This window comes from Elephantulus edwardii, unplaced genomic scaffold, assembly GCF_000299155.1.
Source record: "Elephantulus edwardii isolate Elephantulus edwardi_28Jun2011 unplaced genomic scaffold, EleEdw1.0 scaffold00011, whole genome shotgun sequence".
Taxonomy (NCBI): domain Eukaryota; kingdom Metazoa; phylum Chordata; class Mammalia; order Macroscelidea; family Macroscelididae; genus Elephantulus; species Elephantulus edwardii.
The window spans coordinates 6,630,915-6,644,685 of NW_006399761.1; the positions used below are offsets into that span (position 1 = coordinate 6,630,915).

The window sequence follows — 13,771 nt, forward strand, 5'->3', positions numbered from 1 at the left end:
CCAGGAGGCGCTTCCTGGAGCTGGAGGAAGCTAAGGAATTGTGATGAGGCTACTATGGGGAGGTGAATTCTTCTCTCACTCAGGGACAGAGAAAAGGGGAAGAGAAACCAGAAAAGAGGACGAAAGGAAGATGGAAGGGAATTAAAAAAAGATGAGAGATAGAAGGCAAGGAGAGGAAAAGGAAGTGAGTGAGCACAGGGGAGTAAAGACTTGAGGGGGAGTGGTCAAGGCCTCTTGGATCATAACCATTGGCAGTTGGGGCTGGTGCACAGGAAGGCTGCTCCCTTCTAGCCTTGAGAAGCAGTGGTATTCCCTGTCTCGGCCTGCGCTGTGTCCTGATGAGGATTCCAGATGGGAGGATGTTCACGTTTGGATTCCAACACAAAGAGCCTGCCCTTTCCCTGTTTTGCAGGATCTGCAGAAATGCTCTCTGCTAATTACTTCCCCCCCCATCCCCGTCTCATTAGCTTTTTGGTTGTTGTTGTGGTAACGTGTGGCTACCCAGGTCCAAGTACCAGGTAATTCATCATTTCAAGGGCTCTTGCAGCTGCCTGTGGTGGAGAGCCCATCTTCCAGCAGGGTGGAGATGAAAACACTATCCTGTTAGCTCCACTCTCCTTTGAATACCTGGATGGATGCCCACTCAGCCCTGCCCTAGCGGCTGGCTGCCCTTCAGGCCGGGTGCTGGGGACCCAGTCAGGCTTCTGATCCCAGCCAAAGTAAGGAAAAGGCAAGCAGAATGAGAGGAAGGAGGGAGCACTGGAAGAGATAAAGAAGGCTTCATTTGCAGGGACTTACTAACAGGGGGGAAAGGAGGGTGGGAGGGAAAATGCATGGGACAGAAATGTGAAGAAGGAAGGAAAAAGGAGAGAGGGCTCATCAAGATGGACACATGAGGATAGTTTCTAAATACATTCACCTATATGTCTGTGTGTGTATATACAGGCAAGTATATATAAATTGGTGACGTGTGGATGTTTGTTAAGCACAGAGACTTTATTCTTAAAAACATATAAAAAAAATCTTTGGCTTAGGAGTCTAGAGATTTATGCCCAAGCCCTTATCCTCCCGTGAATTTTGTGGGTCACCCTTAATAAGTCTCACAATTTCTCTGTGTTTTTAATTCTTCACGTGTAAAATTAGGAATATGGTTGAGGTTGGCTTTTCTAAATGTGTTCTGTAGCAATTTTGTAAAATATTAATAAATGCTTCTTGGGTGCACACGCACACACACACACACACACACACACACACACACACACGCCCTTATCCATGGCATTAATGGAGGCACTTTTATCACTTTACTTTTTGGAATTTCCAGATGCAAATTAGCATATAATAGGCTTGGTAAAGTTTTCCTCCAGTAAATGAAGCCTGTCTAAATTGCCCAGTGGTTCTTTATTTGACTGTCCAATCTTTTTCTCTTTCCAAACACTTTGATAATTCCTGAGTGCCTAGTGATCCACAGAACATAATTTGGAAAGTGCTGGGCCAGACAGTCCTAAAAGTTTTTTTCTGGCCTTGACAGTTTATGATCCTATAAATTAATTTAATTATAGTCTGGTACTCTGTAGACGTGATCTCATGATACACAGTGTGAGAGCATTGACTGTATCATCAAGTAAAACCAGGACATGAACAACAGACAGTGAAGTTAACTAGAATAACAGAGGAAAAGTGATCTAGTTTACATTTCTCTTCTCTCTCACAGTAATACTATGAAGGATGTAGTTTTATCCTTGCAGTTTAACAAACATACTCGCCTGGTTTCTTGCTTACATTTCATGTAAATTGGGCAAGTTGGAGAACACATCTGCCTCTATCGCTTCCAAGACATCATTCTGAGAGATCTCTCTGCAGAGAAAAGAAATATTGCAGTCAGTTCAATCATAGTGCACAGATGGGGTTAGGGCTCTTCACAGAGCATAGTGCCTGGGGTTTGTAAGGTCCATAAGTCCACTGTAATGGTCAGAGGAAACTACTATACTGGATTCTAGTTCCTGCAAAGAACTGAAAACCAAATTCAAGCCTTGAGGTGCAGTACTGAAGAGATATTATGGGAAAATATTGAATGATTTAGTAAGCATCTAAGGAAGATGGAAGGACTACAAAGAATCACTGTACACAAAAAAAATTGGTTGACACTGAAACATTTCAGGAAGTAACTCATAATCAAGAATCAATGGTAATGAAGAAAGAAGTCCAAGCTGCACAGTGGCAAAAAAATAAGCCCCCAGTAATTGATGGGAGACCAGTTGACACAGTTCAACTAATAGATGCAGGCCTGGATGTGATCACCAGTCTGTGCTGAGAAATTTGGAAGACAGCTATTTGGCCAACTGACTGGAAGGGAGCCTTATTTTATTCCCATTCTCAAGAGAGATGATACAACAGAATGTGATTTTTTTTTAATTCATTGTTGCACTTTTTCTCCTTATCCCCCTCCCCCTAGAATGTGTAAAGTTTTGAACCGTATCATATGCAAGCAAGCTATTGTTGAAGATCATAAAAAATTGCCAGAACAGGACATTGAAAGAGAACTGTCAGAAAAAGTTTAAGCTGTGTTTAGACGAGGCTATGGCACCAGGCACCATTATTGCTGATGTCAGATGGAACTTGGCAGAAAGCAGAGGTTATCAGAAGAATGTCTATTTGAGTTTCACTGATTATGCACAGGCATTTGGTTGTATAGATCATAACAAATTATAGCTAACATTAAGAACAACGGTAATCTCAGAACATTAATTCTGGTGGCCTCGTGTTAGGGAATTGTGCCTCCATCACAAAGGTTAGAATCCACTGGCTGTTCTGTAGGAGAAAGTTGAGCAATCTCCTCTTCCCTTGCGATTTGTTTTTCTTCTGTATCATCCAGTTGGAACCAACTCATAGCTGACTGTCCAGAGGGTTGTCAGAGGCAATAAATCACACAGACACTGCCCATCTTTCTCCCACGGAGCCGCCAGTGGATTCAAACCATGTTCCTTTGGGTTGGCAGCACAAACTCTTTGCCACTAAGCCACCAGAGTTCCGTCCTCAGTGCAATGTGTGCAGTCTCCTTCCATGGGATGTACTGTCTCTGAGAACCTGCTGAAGGGGCAGCTGTGAATCTCTTCTGGTGGTACCGAACAACAACAATTATTGCAAAATAATGGGGGAATAAACAGAAGGCTTGGACGTTGAGATTATTGGTCTTACAGCTCTAGAAACTGAGGCACACAGAGGAATCACGCTTCCTCAATGCTAAATTTAGAGCAATAAATATTTTCTTCAAAGAACCATGTAGTCTTGTAGACCATTTGAGCACTTTTGTAGCTACTTGACTCTGCTGTTGTAAGATACAGACAGATGACTTAGAAATGAATATGGGGGAGCTCTGGCCTAGTGGCAAGAAGCTGCACTGCAATCCCAGAGGAACACGGTTCGAATCCACCAGACGCTCTGCCGGAGAAGGAGGTGCAATATCCTCCTGTACCAGTCAGATCTGATTTGACGGTGCACGCACACAAAATAAAAAAAGGAAAAAAAAAAAGAAATGAATATGCCTAGCTGTGTTCTGGTGGGAGTTTATTTCCACTGTAACTCCATGTTGTAAGGAGGCTGGCTGCCTTTGGCCATGCATCCTTAGTCTAGGGAGTCACATTCTCTCTACTCATCTGGCATTGGGAGATGAGAACCTCAGTGCAGTTTAAGTAAACATGAATCTAAAGTCCTCCATCCCCGTTCCGTTACCCAAGAGAGGGGTTTATGGCAAGGCCTTTTGGCAATAATGGTGAGCTCTGGTTTAGTGATATCATGTTACACCAACCACTCGAAGGGAGAAAGATGTGCTTGCCTCCTGTTCAGATTACAACCTGGGAAATGATGGAGCATTTCTAGAGATCATCCTTGACCAGAGGGCAGTGACTGGGCCTTCAGGTCCCTGTCTCCCCCTCCTGGAGGAATTTGAGTGCAGTGGAGAAGGAAGTTTTTAGTTCACTATGTAGAGGCCCAGAGCTTATGAGGATAGAGGGCTGTTTTATCAGTTTATAAAGTGTCTCAGAGATGAAACGTGCTATTATTAGGCCTCCGGAGGAAATCTCTCATGCAGTTTTAATGTGGCCGCCGAACGTGTCTCTGGAAATCTCACAGGCAGCATGCATTCAAACTGGCTGAGGCAGAAGCTCTGCTGGCCTGAGATCCGAGTGAAGAGCCCTAGAAAGGCTCCGGATCAAGGGGGAGGACGGAAAGGCAGAGATGGAGAAAAGCAGGAGGGAGAGGCCGTGGTCAGTCATGGTTGTGAGCCTCCTGAGAAGAGGGAGACTGGTGGTTTCTGAGACTTGTCAAATCAGGGGTGGCAGGTGATCATTTCTTTCAAGCCCAATGAGATAACAAATGTTTTGTTAGAGAGAAGGCTCTCTTACTCTATGATTGCATCTGTCATGATTTATTGGATAAATTTGCATTTTCACAGTTGAATGTGGGTTAGCATGGTGTGTACACATGTGTGTGTGTTTTTAAAAAGTTTGCTGGCCACTGGTTTTCTCATTTCATCCTGTCCTGCAGATTCAGGAGAGTATTGAGAAATAGAGGGGTCAGGCCTAGAAGAAGGAATTCAATTAAACCTTTAGACTTGCATAAAAGAATCACATGGAGAACAAGCTAAGAAAGAGCTAGAAAAAAGGAGATTTGAAAGTCAGATTGGATCAGATGCCCCGTGAGTTGTTTCCAGGTTCACTAGTTGCCAGTAGAAGTTGATTCTCACTCACGGTGGTGTCTTGGGAGCTCTGGTGGCCGACTGGCAGGGAGTCGCTCTGCCAACCCAAAGGTACATCTTTCAAGTCCATCAGCCACTCTGCATCAGCTATGAGTCAGGTCTGACTTTACGGGACTCAACAACAACATGGTAGTATCTTAACTAAATGATGCCCAAAAGGTGATTATTTCTCTTTCTCAGATTTTCTTTAGTTCCGTTACTTTTTTCTTTCATTAAAGAGAACTAGATTTATTCATTTGAACAAATGAACAAAAAAGTTTGTAAAAGAATGATTTCAGAAGCTAGTTCACAATTCTATGACCTCGACTTCCAGGGCAGGAGTGTTGGTGTGCAGTGTGTCGGGAAGCCACTGGCCGGATGAAGGTGGGGATTAATTTGTGGGGAAGCACTTTACTGAGAAATTCAGTGATTCTGTTCCAGTCTAATCTATATCTTTCCTTTTACTTACTTCTTCAACTACTTATTTATCTTAGTTATCTAGTGCTGTACAGCAGAAATGTCAAAACAAATCGGGGCTTATTTTCCCTCAGTTTAGGAAGCTAGAAGTCTGGACTCAGGGTGTGAAGGCTTTCTCTCTGTCAGCTCTGAGATCTTCTCTGATGAGCTTCATATGGAAGATCCTTCCTTCCTCCGTCTATCCCTTCCTGTTGACCATGATCTTTGTATCTCAAAGAAGATTGACTGCAGCCATCCTGCTCATTGACCTTACCCTCTTACCATAACAAAGAAAACCCATTCCAAAATGGAATTACCACCACAGGTATAGAAATTTGCATTCACAACATATTTTTGGGGGGGACAGGATTCAATTCCTAATATTCCAGCCTTTGACCTACCAAAATTTATGTTCTTGCCAAGTGAAAAATAGATTCCCCACCTCACATCAAACCAACAGTTTTAAATCAACTCCACGTCCAGAATCTCATCTTCTGAAGCATCTAAATCACATACAGGTGAGATTTAAGGTGTATTCAATCCTGGGATGAAATTCCTTTTCATAATGGAATCTGTGAAGTCTGGACTGCAAGTTATCTCTTTTCAAAGTAGAATGGGAGAACAGGCCACAGGTAGGCATTTCCCTCCGAAAGGAGAGAAGAAATGGGAGAGAAAGAAGACGTAATAGACAAAAAGCATATTCAAAAGTCAGCAGAACAATTCGTAAGACTTGGAACCAATCCTCAATTCTTTGGACCATTTGAACAACAGCTCTGTCCTCCCAGCTTTGAATGTTCCTCACACTTTAGATTGTGCTTGGAAAGCTCCTGTTTCTGGCGTCAGTCCTGCATGCCTGCTCCGTTGAGATGATAACTCTGCTTCCTCAGTTTTGACTATTTCCATTTTCCTAATTCATCTACATGAGCATCCTTTTCCCTCAGCCCTGTAGGTCCTATTCTTCTCCTTTTGGTTTTCATAGGTCCTTCACCTTAGTTTTTGATTAGGTACCAAATCCTGTTACTAACCTGGATTGGAGAGTCACACTGCAGAACTAAGCTGGTGACGGTCTGACTCTCTGAAATCTAGATGTTCACGAGTCTACCCTCTGAGATGCTCGAGGCTGTAGACTCCATTTTAGAATCCAGAATGCTGTGCTCCTTCTAACAATTCTGCTGATATCTGAGCTGCTTCATGGACCGTTACAGGATGGGTCCTTCCTTTGCGCACCAGAATTTTGCAAGTCTTTCTGTTCTGGTTTTATTTTGTACAGTTCCGTTTTAAAACCCATTTCTTTCCTCTCACAATTTGTTGTAAGCAACAAGGAGAAACAGTGGGTTCCTTCAAGATCTTGATTTCCTCAGCCAGGTATCCTGGTTCATCCATTCAAATTTCTGCCTTCATTAGACATTTGGATATCATTCCGACACTTTTTGGCACCATATAAACCAGTATTACCTCCCTTTCACTGTCCAATCACACATCATTTTCTCTTATTGTCTTATGAGAAGCACATTTTAAGTCCATATTTGTAACAACAGTCTGTTTCATATGCGGTATCTACAGTGACTGAGACTGGCTCCTCATTGAGTTTCCCAGGCTATATAATTGTATGGAGAAGATGAACCATCTCTCTCCCTCTGAGCAATTGGTAGAATTGAAGTACCAGACAGGCTTGAACTTTAAGTTAGTGCAATTTTCTATGAACTGTATCTCAGGTGTTGTGCTTGTTGTTTACCATTTAGTTGGAACCGACCCACAGCTGACCCTCCAGCACATTTTCAGAGTCAGTCAATAACACGGAAGGAGATTGTTTTTCTTTCTCCCATGGAGCACCTGATGGATTTGAACCATGTGCCTTTGGGTTGGCAGCACAATGCCATACCACTAAGCCACCAGAGCTCCTTTATGCTACCTCTGTGCCTGTTGTCTCATTATAGTTGCTACTGCCAAGCAGACTGCATTCACAAGGGATATAAAAATCCATCGGTTCTCAATACTCCAGATCACCGGTAATAACAGAGATGCAAATCAAAACCCCAGTGAGATTCCATCTCGCTCCGGTAACAGTGGCAAAGTTTTACAGAACAGCAAGTAATAAATGTTGCAGAGGATGTGATGAGACAGGAACTCTTTTACATTGTAGGTAGGGTTGTACAATGGTACAGCCACTCTGGAAGGCAGTTTGGCGCTTCCTCAAAAAGCTGAACATAGAAATTCCATATGACCCAGCTATTCCATTGCTTGGAATACACTCCAAGAAAATGATAACTGAGACATAAATGGAAACTTATACACCAGTGTTCATAGCAGCATTATTCATCATCACAAGAACATGAAAACAACCCAGATATCCAACCACAAACAAATGGATTGAGAAGTTGTGTTGCATTCACACAGTGGAATACTTCGCAGCACGCAGGAGCAATCATTTTGTAAAGTACTACCTAGCTTGGAAGGGACTGGAGAGCATTATGCTGAGTGAACTAACTCAATCTTACAAGGACAGATACGGTATAAAACCATTATTGTAGAATAAATATGAGGATCCAAGGCAGGGAGTGCAGAGGGTGAAAATAGAGGGGTGAGGATGGCGGGACAGGGTGTTAATCATAGGGTTGTACAATTTGATGGGTGGGTGGGGGGAAAGAAATGGGATGAATCTTTTATGAAAAATAATATTCAAACTTTGTAAATAAATCAAAGTAATGAGGGAAAAAAATTTAAAAATCCATCTGTTCTCTATTAAGCCAGATGTCAACAGGGTTGTAAATATGTAAGGCAATGACATTCTTCTTACTAATATATTTTTTAAAGGTGGTTGTTTTTTTCCATAGGAACTCTCATTTATTGTGGCATATATGAAGTTGTTATTAGTGTTTAGTGGGTTGATAAAGAAGTAAAATACAGATTTTCTTTCTGTTATAGTAAATATTTTTAGAATAACAAACAAAAACTCTTTATTGTCTTTGATAACTTTTATAAGTTCAGCGAATGCTGAGACTAGAAACTTGGGGTCTATCCAAGGTAAATACTGATTGCAGAACGTCAGACACGGAAGAGATCTTAGGAACTTCTTAGGTAAGGAATTCTGACACTGATGGGTTTGCTTCTCTCTACAGATGAAGCTCTGCTTATCTTCTAGAACGGTCTTTTCAAACTCTAATATGCATACAAATCATCTGGAGCTCTTGTCAAAATGGAGATTCTGACTGAGGAAGACTAAAGTGAAGTCTGGGGTTCTACACTTATTTTTGTTTTTGTTGTTTTTGAAAATATACACAGCAAAGAATACAGCAGTTTAATAATTTCTACATTTACAGTTCAGCAACACTGATTAGATTATTCAAATGATATAATCATTATGATACTAATCTTCCAAAATGGTTCCTTCTTCATTAAAATAAATTCAGTGCCCCTTAAGCTACCTATATTCCTGTCAATTTGATCCTGTATAGATAATTCTTTGAAAGAACGTAATATTCAAGGCAGATATTTATTTTTTTTACTTTTAAAATATTTATATTGATTTGCATACAAAACTTGTATACATTGTGTTTCATTCAGGTGCATTGTGTTTCACATGTTCCTTCCTTCATGTTGTATTTCATATGATCATTCTTATAAACTTTGTTTTATAAGATTAATCAACATTGATTGATGCCCATTATTACCCCATCTTTTCAGGTCCTCATAAGATCTATCCTGATATCATCAGAAACTTCCTCTGCTCATCAAACTCTGTGACACCATGATTCCCCCTTTTTCACACCCTCAGCCCTTTTGCCCCCTCTCCTCTTTGGCCTTTTACCCACTTCATATTAGCTATCCTTCTATTTGTACAATTATGGTCCCATGCAGTATTTATCCTTATAAGACTGAGTTAGTTCACTCAACATAATCCTCACTAGCCTCTGCCGTGTTATATAATATTTTTTTAAATAATTATTCCCAAGTACTACACAGCATTCCATCATGTGAATGTACCACAATTTCCTAATCTGTTTGTTTGTAGGCTTTTGGACTATTTCCATGTTCTTGCTGTTGTAAATAACACAGCTATGAAAATCAGTGTACAAATCTCCATTTGTATCTCAGTTCTATTTTCCTTGGGGTGGTGGAATAGCTAGGTGATAGGGAATTTCCACTTTCAGCTTTTATGAAGAAACGCTAAACTAACTGCCTTTCAGAGTGGTTATACCATTTTTACACTGCCACCTACAGAGTTAGAGAGTTCTTATCCCTCCACATCCTCTCCAGTACTTATTGCTTGCTGTCCTGTTAAACTTTGCCACTCCTACTGGGGTGAGAAGGTATCTCATTATGGTTTTGATTTGCATCTCTTATTGTTAATGATTCTGAGCATTTTTTCATGTATCTGTTAGCCATCGAAATGTCTTCCACTTTTTGATTGGGTTATCAGTCTTTTTTTTTTTTTTTTTGGTATGGAAGCCCTGTAGTAATTCTGTAAACTTTCATTATGAGACTCTTGTCTGAGATGTCATTGTCAAATGATTTTTCCCAGTCAGTTGGTTTTCTTTTTACCTTACCAGAAAATGTTTTTGATGCACACAGGGACTTAATCTTTAAAAGATCCTGTTCATTGGTGTTGCTCTCTCTTGGTTGTGCATTTATGGCTGTATTTGTTAGTCTATTTATACCATAGTTGAAGCCTTTATAAATTTTGTCCCATTTTGTCTCTTCTGATCTTTATGGCTTTGGGCTTTAACCTTAGGTCCTCTGATCCACCTTGAGTTGATTTCTTTGTGTATGGTGTGAGATGTGGATCCTACTTCAACTTTCTGCAGCTAGACATCCGGTTTTGCCAACACCTTATGATGAAGAAGTTGTCATTCCTCCATTTGGCAAGTTTTGTTTCTGTGTGAAATAATTAGTTGACCTTAAGTAGACAGTTCAATTTCTGGGTTCTTGATTCTGTTGCACTGGTCGACGTGCCTGTCATTGTGCCAGTACCATGATGTCTTGGTTATTACAGCTGTGTAGTAGGTTTTGATATCTAGGAGTGCGATGCCTCTCACTTCATTTTTGTATTTTCATTTTCAAAAGTTGCTTTGCTTATTCAGGGTCTCTTTCCTTTCTCAAGGAAGATATTCTTAACTCATTAGACTAACTGATTGATTTAAAGTAGACAACAGGGGATATTTTTGGTTTAAGGCTTAAGGCTTAAAGATTATTTTAGAAAAATAGGTTGCTGTTCAATGGCTCCATTGAGGCTCTGAATTCCAAATAGTTCAGGTGGTGGTGCTGCTCTTAAGACCACACTTTGAGTAGGAAGGATTTTATGGAGTTGGTAGTAATCTCTCTCTGTGAGCTCTTAAAGGTTGAAAATAGCTGAAAAGCTTGATAGAGAATTTCAAATAAGTCTTCTTGAGGGTTCTGAAGGACTTAATTTAAAGACTCTACATTCTCTCTGCAAAGCTTACCCCTACTCTCCATCCATGAAGCTTTCCTATCATCTGATTTCTCATAAGACTGTCTTCATTTTCTCATGACATTAAGCACAACACACTTTAGTTACGGCTTGTTTCCATGTATAATTCTCCACGCTGGCGACTCTGACCTCCTGGAGGTATCTCACTTATCTTTGTATTTTCAATGTCTACATGTATTTTGCACAAAATAAATGCTCAGTGAAGGTTTAGTGTATGAATGCATGAATGGCTAGGTCAGTGAATAGATAAATCAAGAAATAAAGTATTTCATGCTCAGAAATGGCTTCTTCAAGACTGCAAAGAGATGATGTTTCTGTTTGTGTTATTCTCCACTCTCCCATTGTCTTTGCCTGCTGTATCAGCATACCACAGACAGCACTGGAGCAGGTCAAGACTTTAGAAGATCATCTTTGATGGCACAGTGGATAAGGAGTTGGGCTGTCAACCCAAAGGCAGTTGGATCAAGTCCACCAACTCCTCCATGGGGAAAAGTTAGTCTCTTCCTGTGTGACTTAGAGCCTCTGAAAATCCACTGGAGAGCTCAGCTGTGAGTAAGTTCTGACTGAAGCGCAATGAACTTTTGTTGTTGTTATTGTTGTTATGTGTTGTCAGGTTGACATCACTTATAGTGACCCTGTGAACAACACAGGTGAACCACCCACTGTGCCAATGCATCTGTTGAGGGTCTTCACTTTCCCGGCATGATGTCTCTCTCAAGGATTGGTTCTTCCTGAGAATAAACCCAGAGAAAATGAGATGAAGTTTCACCATCCTTACCTTCTGCTATTTCCAGCTACCTCCCATATTTTCCACCTACCAATCCTTCACTTTTGTTTCCAGTCACTAATTATTATTAAAGCATCTTGATCAATTTCAGACTATAGAAGTTGGTAGAAATTCCCAGTTTCTTCATCTTTGACATTTGTGATTGGTGCATGTTGCTGTTGTTGTTCAGTGCCGTCGAGTCACCGGCGACTCATAGCGACCCTATGAAGGAGAGTCCTCGACACTTGGATAACTTCCATCATTTCTCCAGGTTCATAGGGTTTCCAGAGGCAAGCTGTTACGGAAGTGGGTGCCACTCCTCCTTCCAAGATTGGTGCATAGAGTTGAGTAATATTTGTATTACTAGGACTTCCGTGTATACACCTGAATAGTATCCTATTACTAACAGTGTGGTACTTCAGGATGGATATTGAAATGCTTTTTCAGGCAATGAATGCCATATCGTTCTTCTCCAATGACTTTTTTCATTGTCTATGAATTAAGCTCTAATCTCAGAAATACTTATTTATATGTAGCACATAAGGACACATCTATGCCTTTATCCTACCATAGTAACAGCATACAGAGTCTTCTATTGATTTTCTTCGATTTCCAGATGAGGTCTTCGAATTGACAATACAGCCACAGAGAAGGTAGCAGGGAGAATGGGTGGCTACAGAAGGCACTCCTCAAGCATTTGGTGCATGCTAGAGAAGATGATTTCTTAAGTCTCGTCCATGCCCGAGGTTTCATAGATTCTATGAAGGACTGGAAGATGAACTGTGGCATCCTCTCTAGAGTGAGCTTCAGAGCCGCACCCAGGGTGTCCCCTTGGGATTTTCGTTCTCTTGGCAGGGAAATGACGCCTGTATACAAGTACACTTGATGGAGGAGTAGGGGAAAGTGAAAGGTGTTAGGTGGAATTTGAGAGAATGAACATGTAGAATTCATCCTGGTTCTGCAAAATGTTTCAGTCTATCACAACTCAATAGTTCATTGCTGCTGACTCAGGATCAACTCATAGCCAATCCTCCAGTGGGTTTCTGACGCTGTAAAGCCCCTGGGAGATTCCCCCTGGCTCCTCTGCCAAGCAGCTGGTAGACTCACATCACCAGAGAAGGGACTGCCTTTGAGTTCACAGCAGAGCTCCTTCCAGGCTACGTCAGCCGAGTTCCTCTTTATCTGTCTTTGGAAGCCTACATTTTGCTACCTATGATGTTTAACAGATTTCCCTGGCAATTTCAGACTTTAAAAGACTAGGAAGAAAAGCCTGGCAAGCTACTTCTCAAAATAAGCCATTGGAAACATTTTAGATCCTTGGAGAGTGCAGGGCCCAGCAGTGTTTCCTTCTGTTTTGTTTTAGGTCTCCTTGACTCTGAGACCAGCTTGACGACAGCTACCAACGATAACAAGAGCTGAGCAATTCTTTCACTAATTGATGAGCTTATGTCTGTCAGAGCAGAGAGCAGAGTTGCTGCAGTTTTCTAAGATCAGAAGCGCTGAAGAGCTTTGAGCAATGGTTGAAGACATCCTTTCAAAGACATTAGAAACGGGAGAACTCAAATCAGAAGACACATGAAAACTCAGAGAAACACCTTTGCTTCCTTTATGACATAGAAACAATTCTTCAAAGGGATCTTTCCTCGTTGCATATTATGGGATCCAGTAGTGTTAAAATATTTGTCATTTTAATGGAATCAGAGTTCTGTATTTTGTCTTTAATAACTTAATTGGCTCTTCATTGCTGGAGTCCCTTGGGCCCAGGACCCAATACCCCCTCTATCATAGTTCTTCACAAATCGCATTAGTTTTGCCTCCCTCACAAAACAGAGAACTCCAGGGAAACAGAGACAGAGACGGTGCTTTTTATCTTAGTATTCCTGCCCCCAGTCAAATGTTTGCTGAGTGAACGAACTCTCTTTGAAAGATTAGAAAAGATTTTCCACCTTTGCTTTTGCACAATAAAGCTGTGTTCATGAAAACTTGCAGGTAAACATGGTATTTCTAAATCAAATTGTGTATTAGCGAAGGAAGCAAGTCCTTTTGTTTAGCAGAGCTTTGGAAAGAATCTCTTAAAGGGCGAGGGACAGTATCAACTAATAGTAAACAAATTGTGATAAAACAGCTTCTGCGGTTTGGATGCCAGGTTGGTGCTAGAGATCCAGAGATCAAGGAGTTACTGGCTGTTATCAGTCAATCAACCAACCAATCAATCAGTATTCATTTTATTTTTAGGTGCCATTGAGACGAGCACGACTCACAGCGACCCTATGAACAGTCGTTCAGTATTAGTCTTAGTGAACCTAGTATTTCTGTAACTATTGTCTACCTAAGATGGGCTGTATCTTAGCAATTGAAAAAATAACTG

At 41.1% G+C, this 13,771-nt stretch overlaps 1 protein-coding gene across 1 annotated transcript in view; it reads right to left on the reverse strand.

Moving 5' to 3' along the window:
* The window catches only part of LOC102851043 (follicle-stimulating hormone receptor-like), a 379,630-nt gene that overhangs the window by 201,270 nt on the left and 164,589 nt on the right, over nucleotides 1-13,771 (reverse strand). Inside the window, exon 3 of the mRNA XM_006881015.1 lies at nucleotides 1,780-1,854. Within this exon, the coding sequence (XP_006881077.1) occupies nucleotides 1,780-1,854 (75 nt within the window). The remainder of the gene's footprint in view (nucleotides 1-1,779; nucleotides 1,855-13,771) is intronic.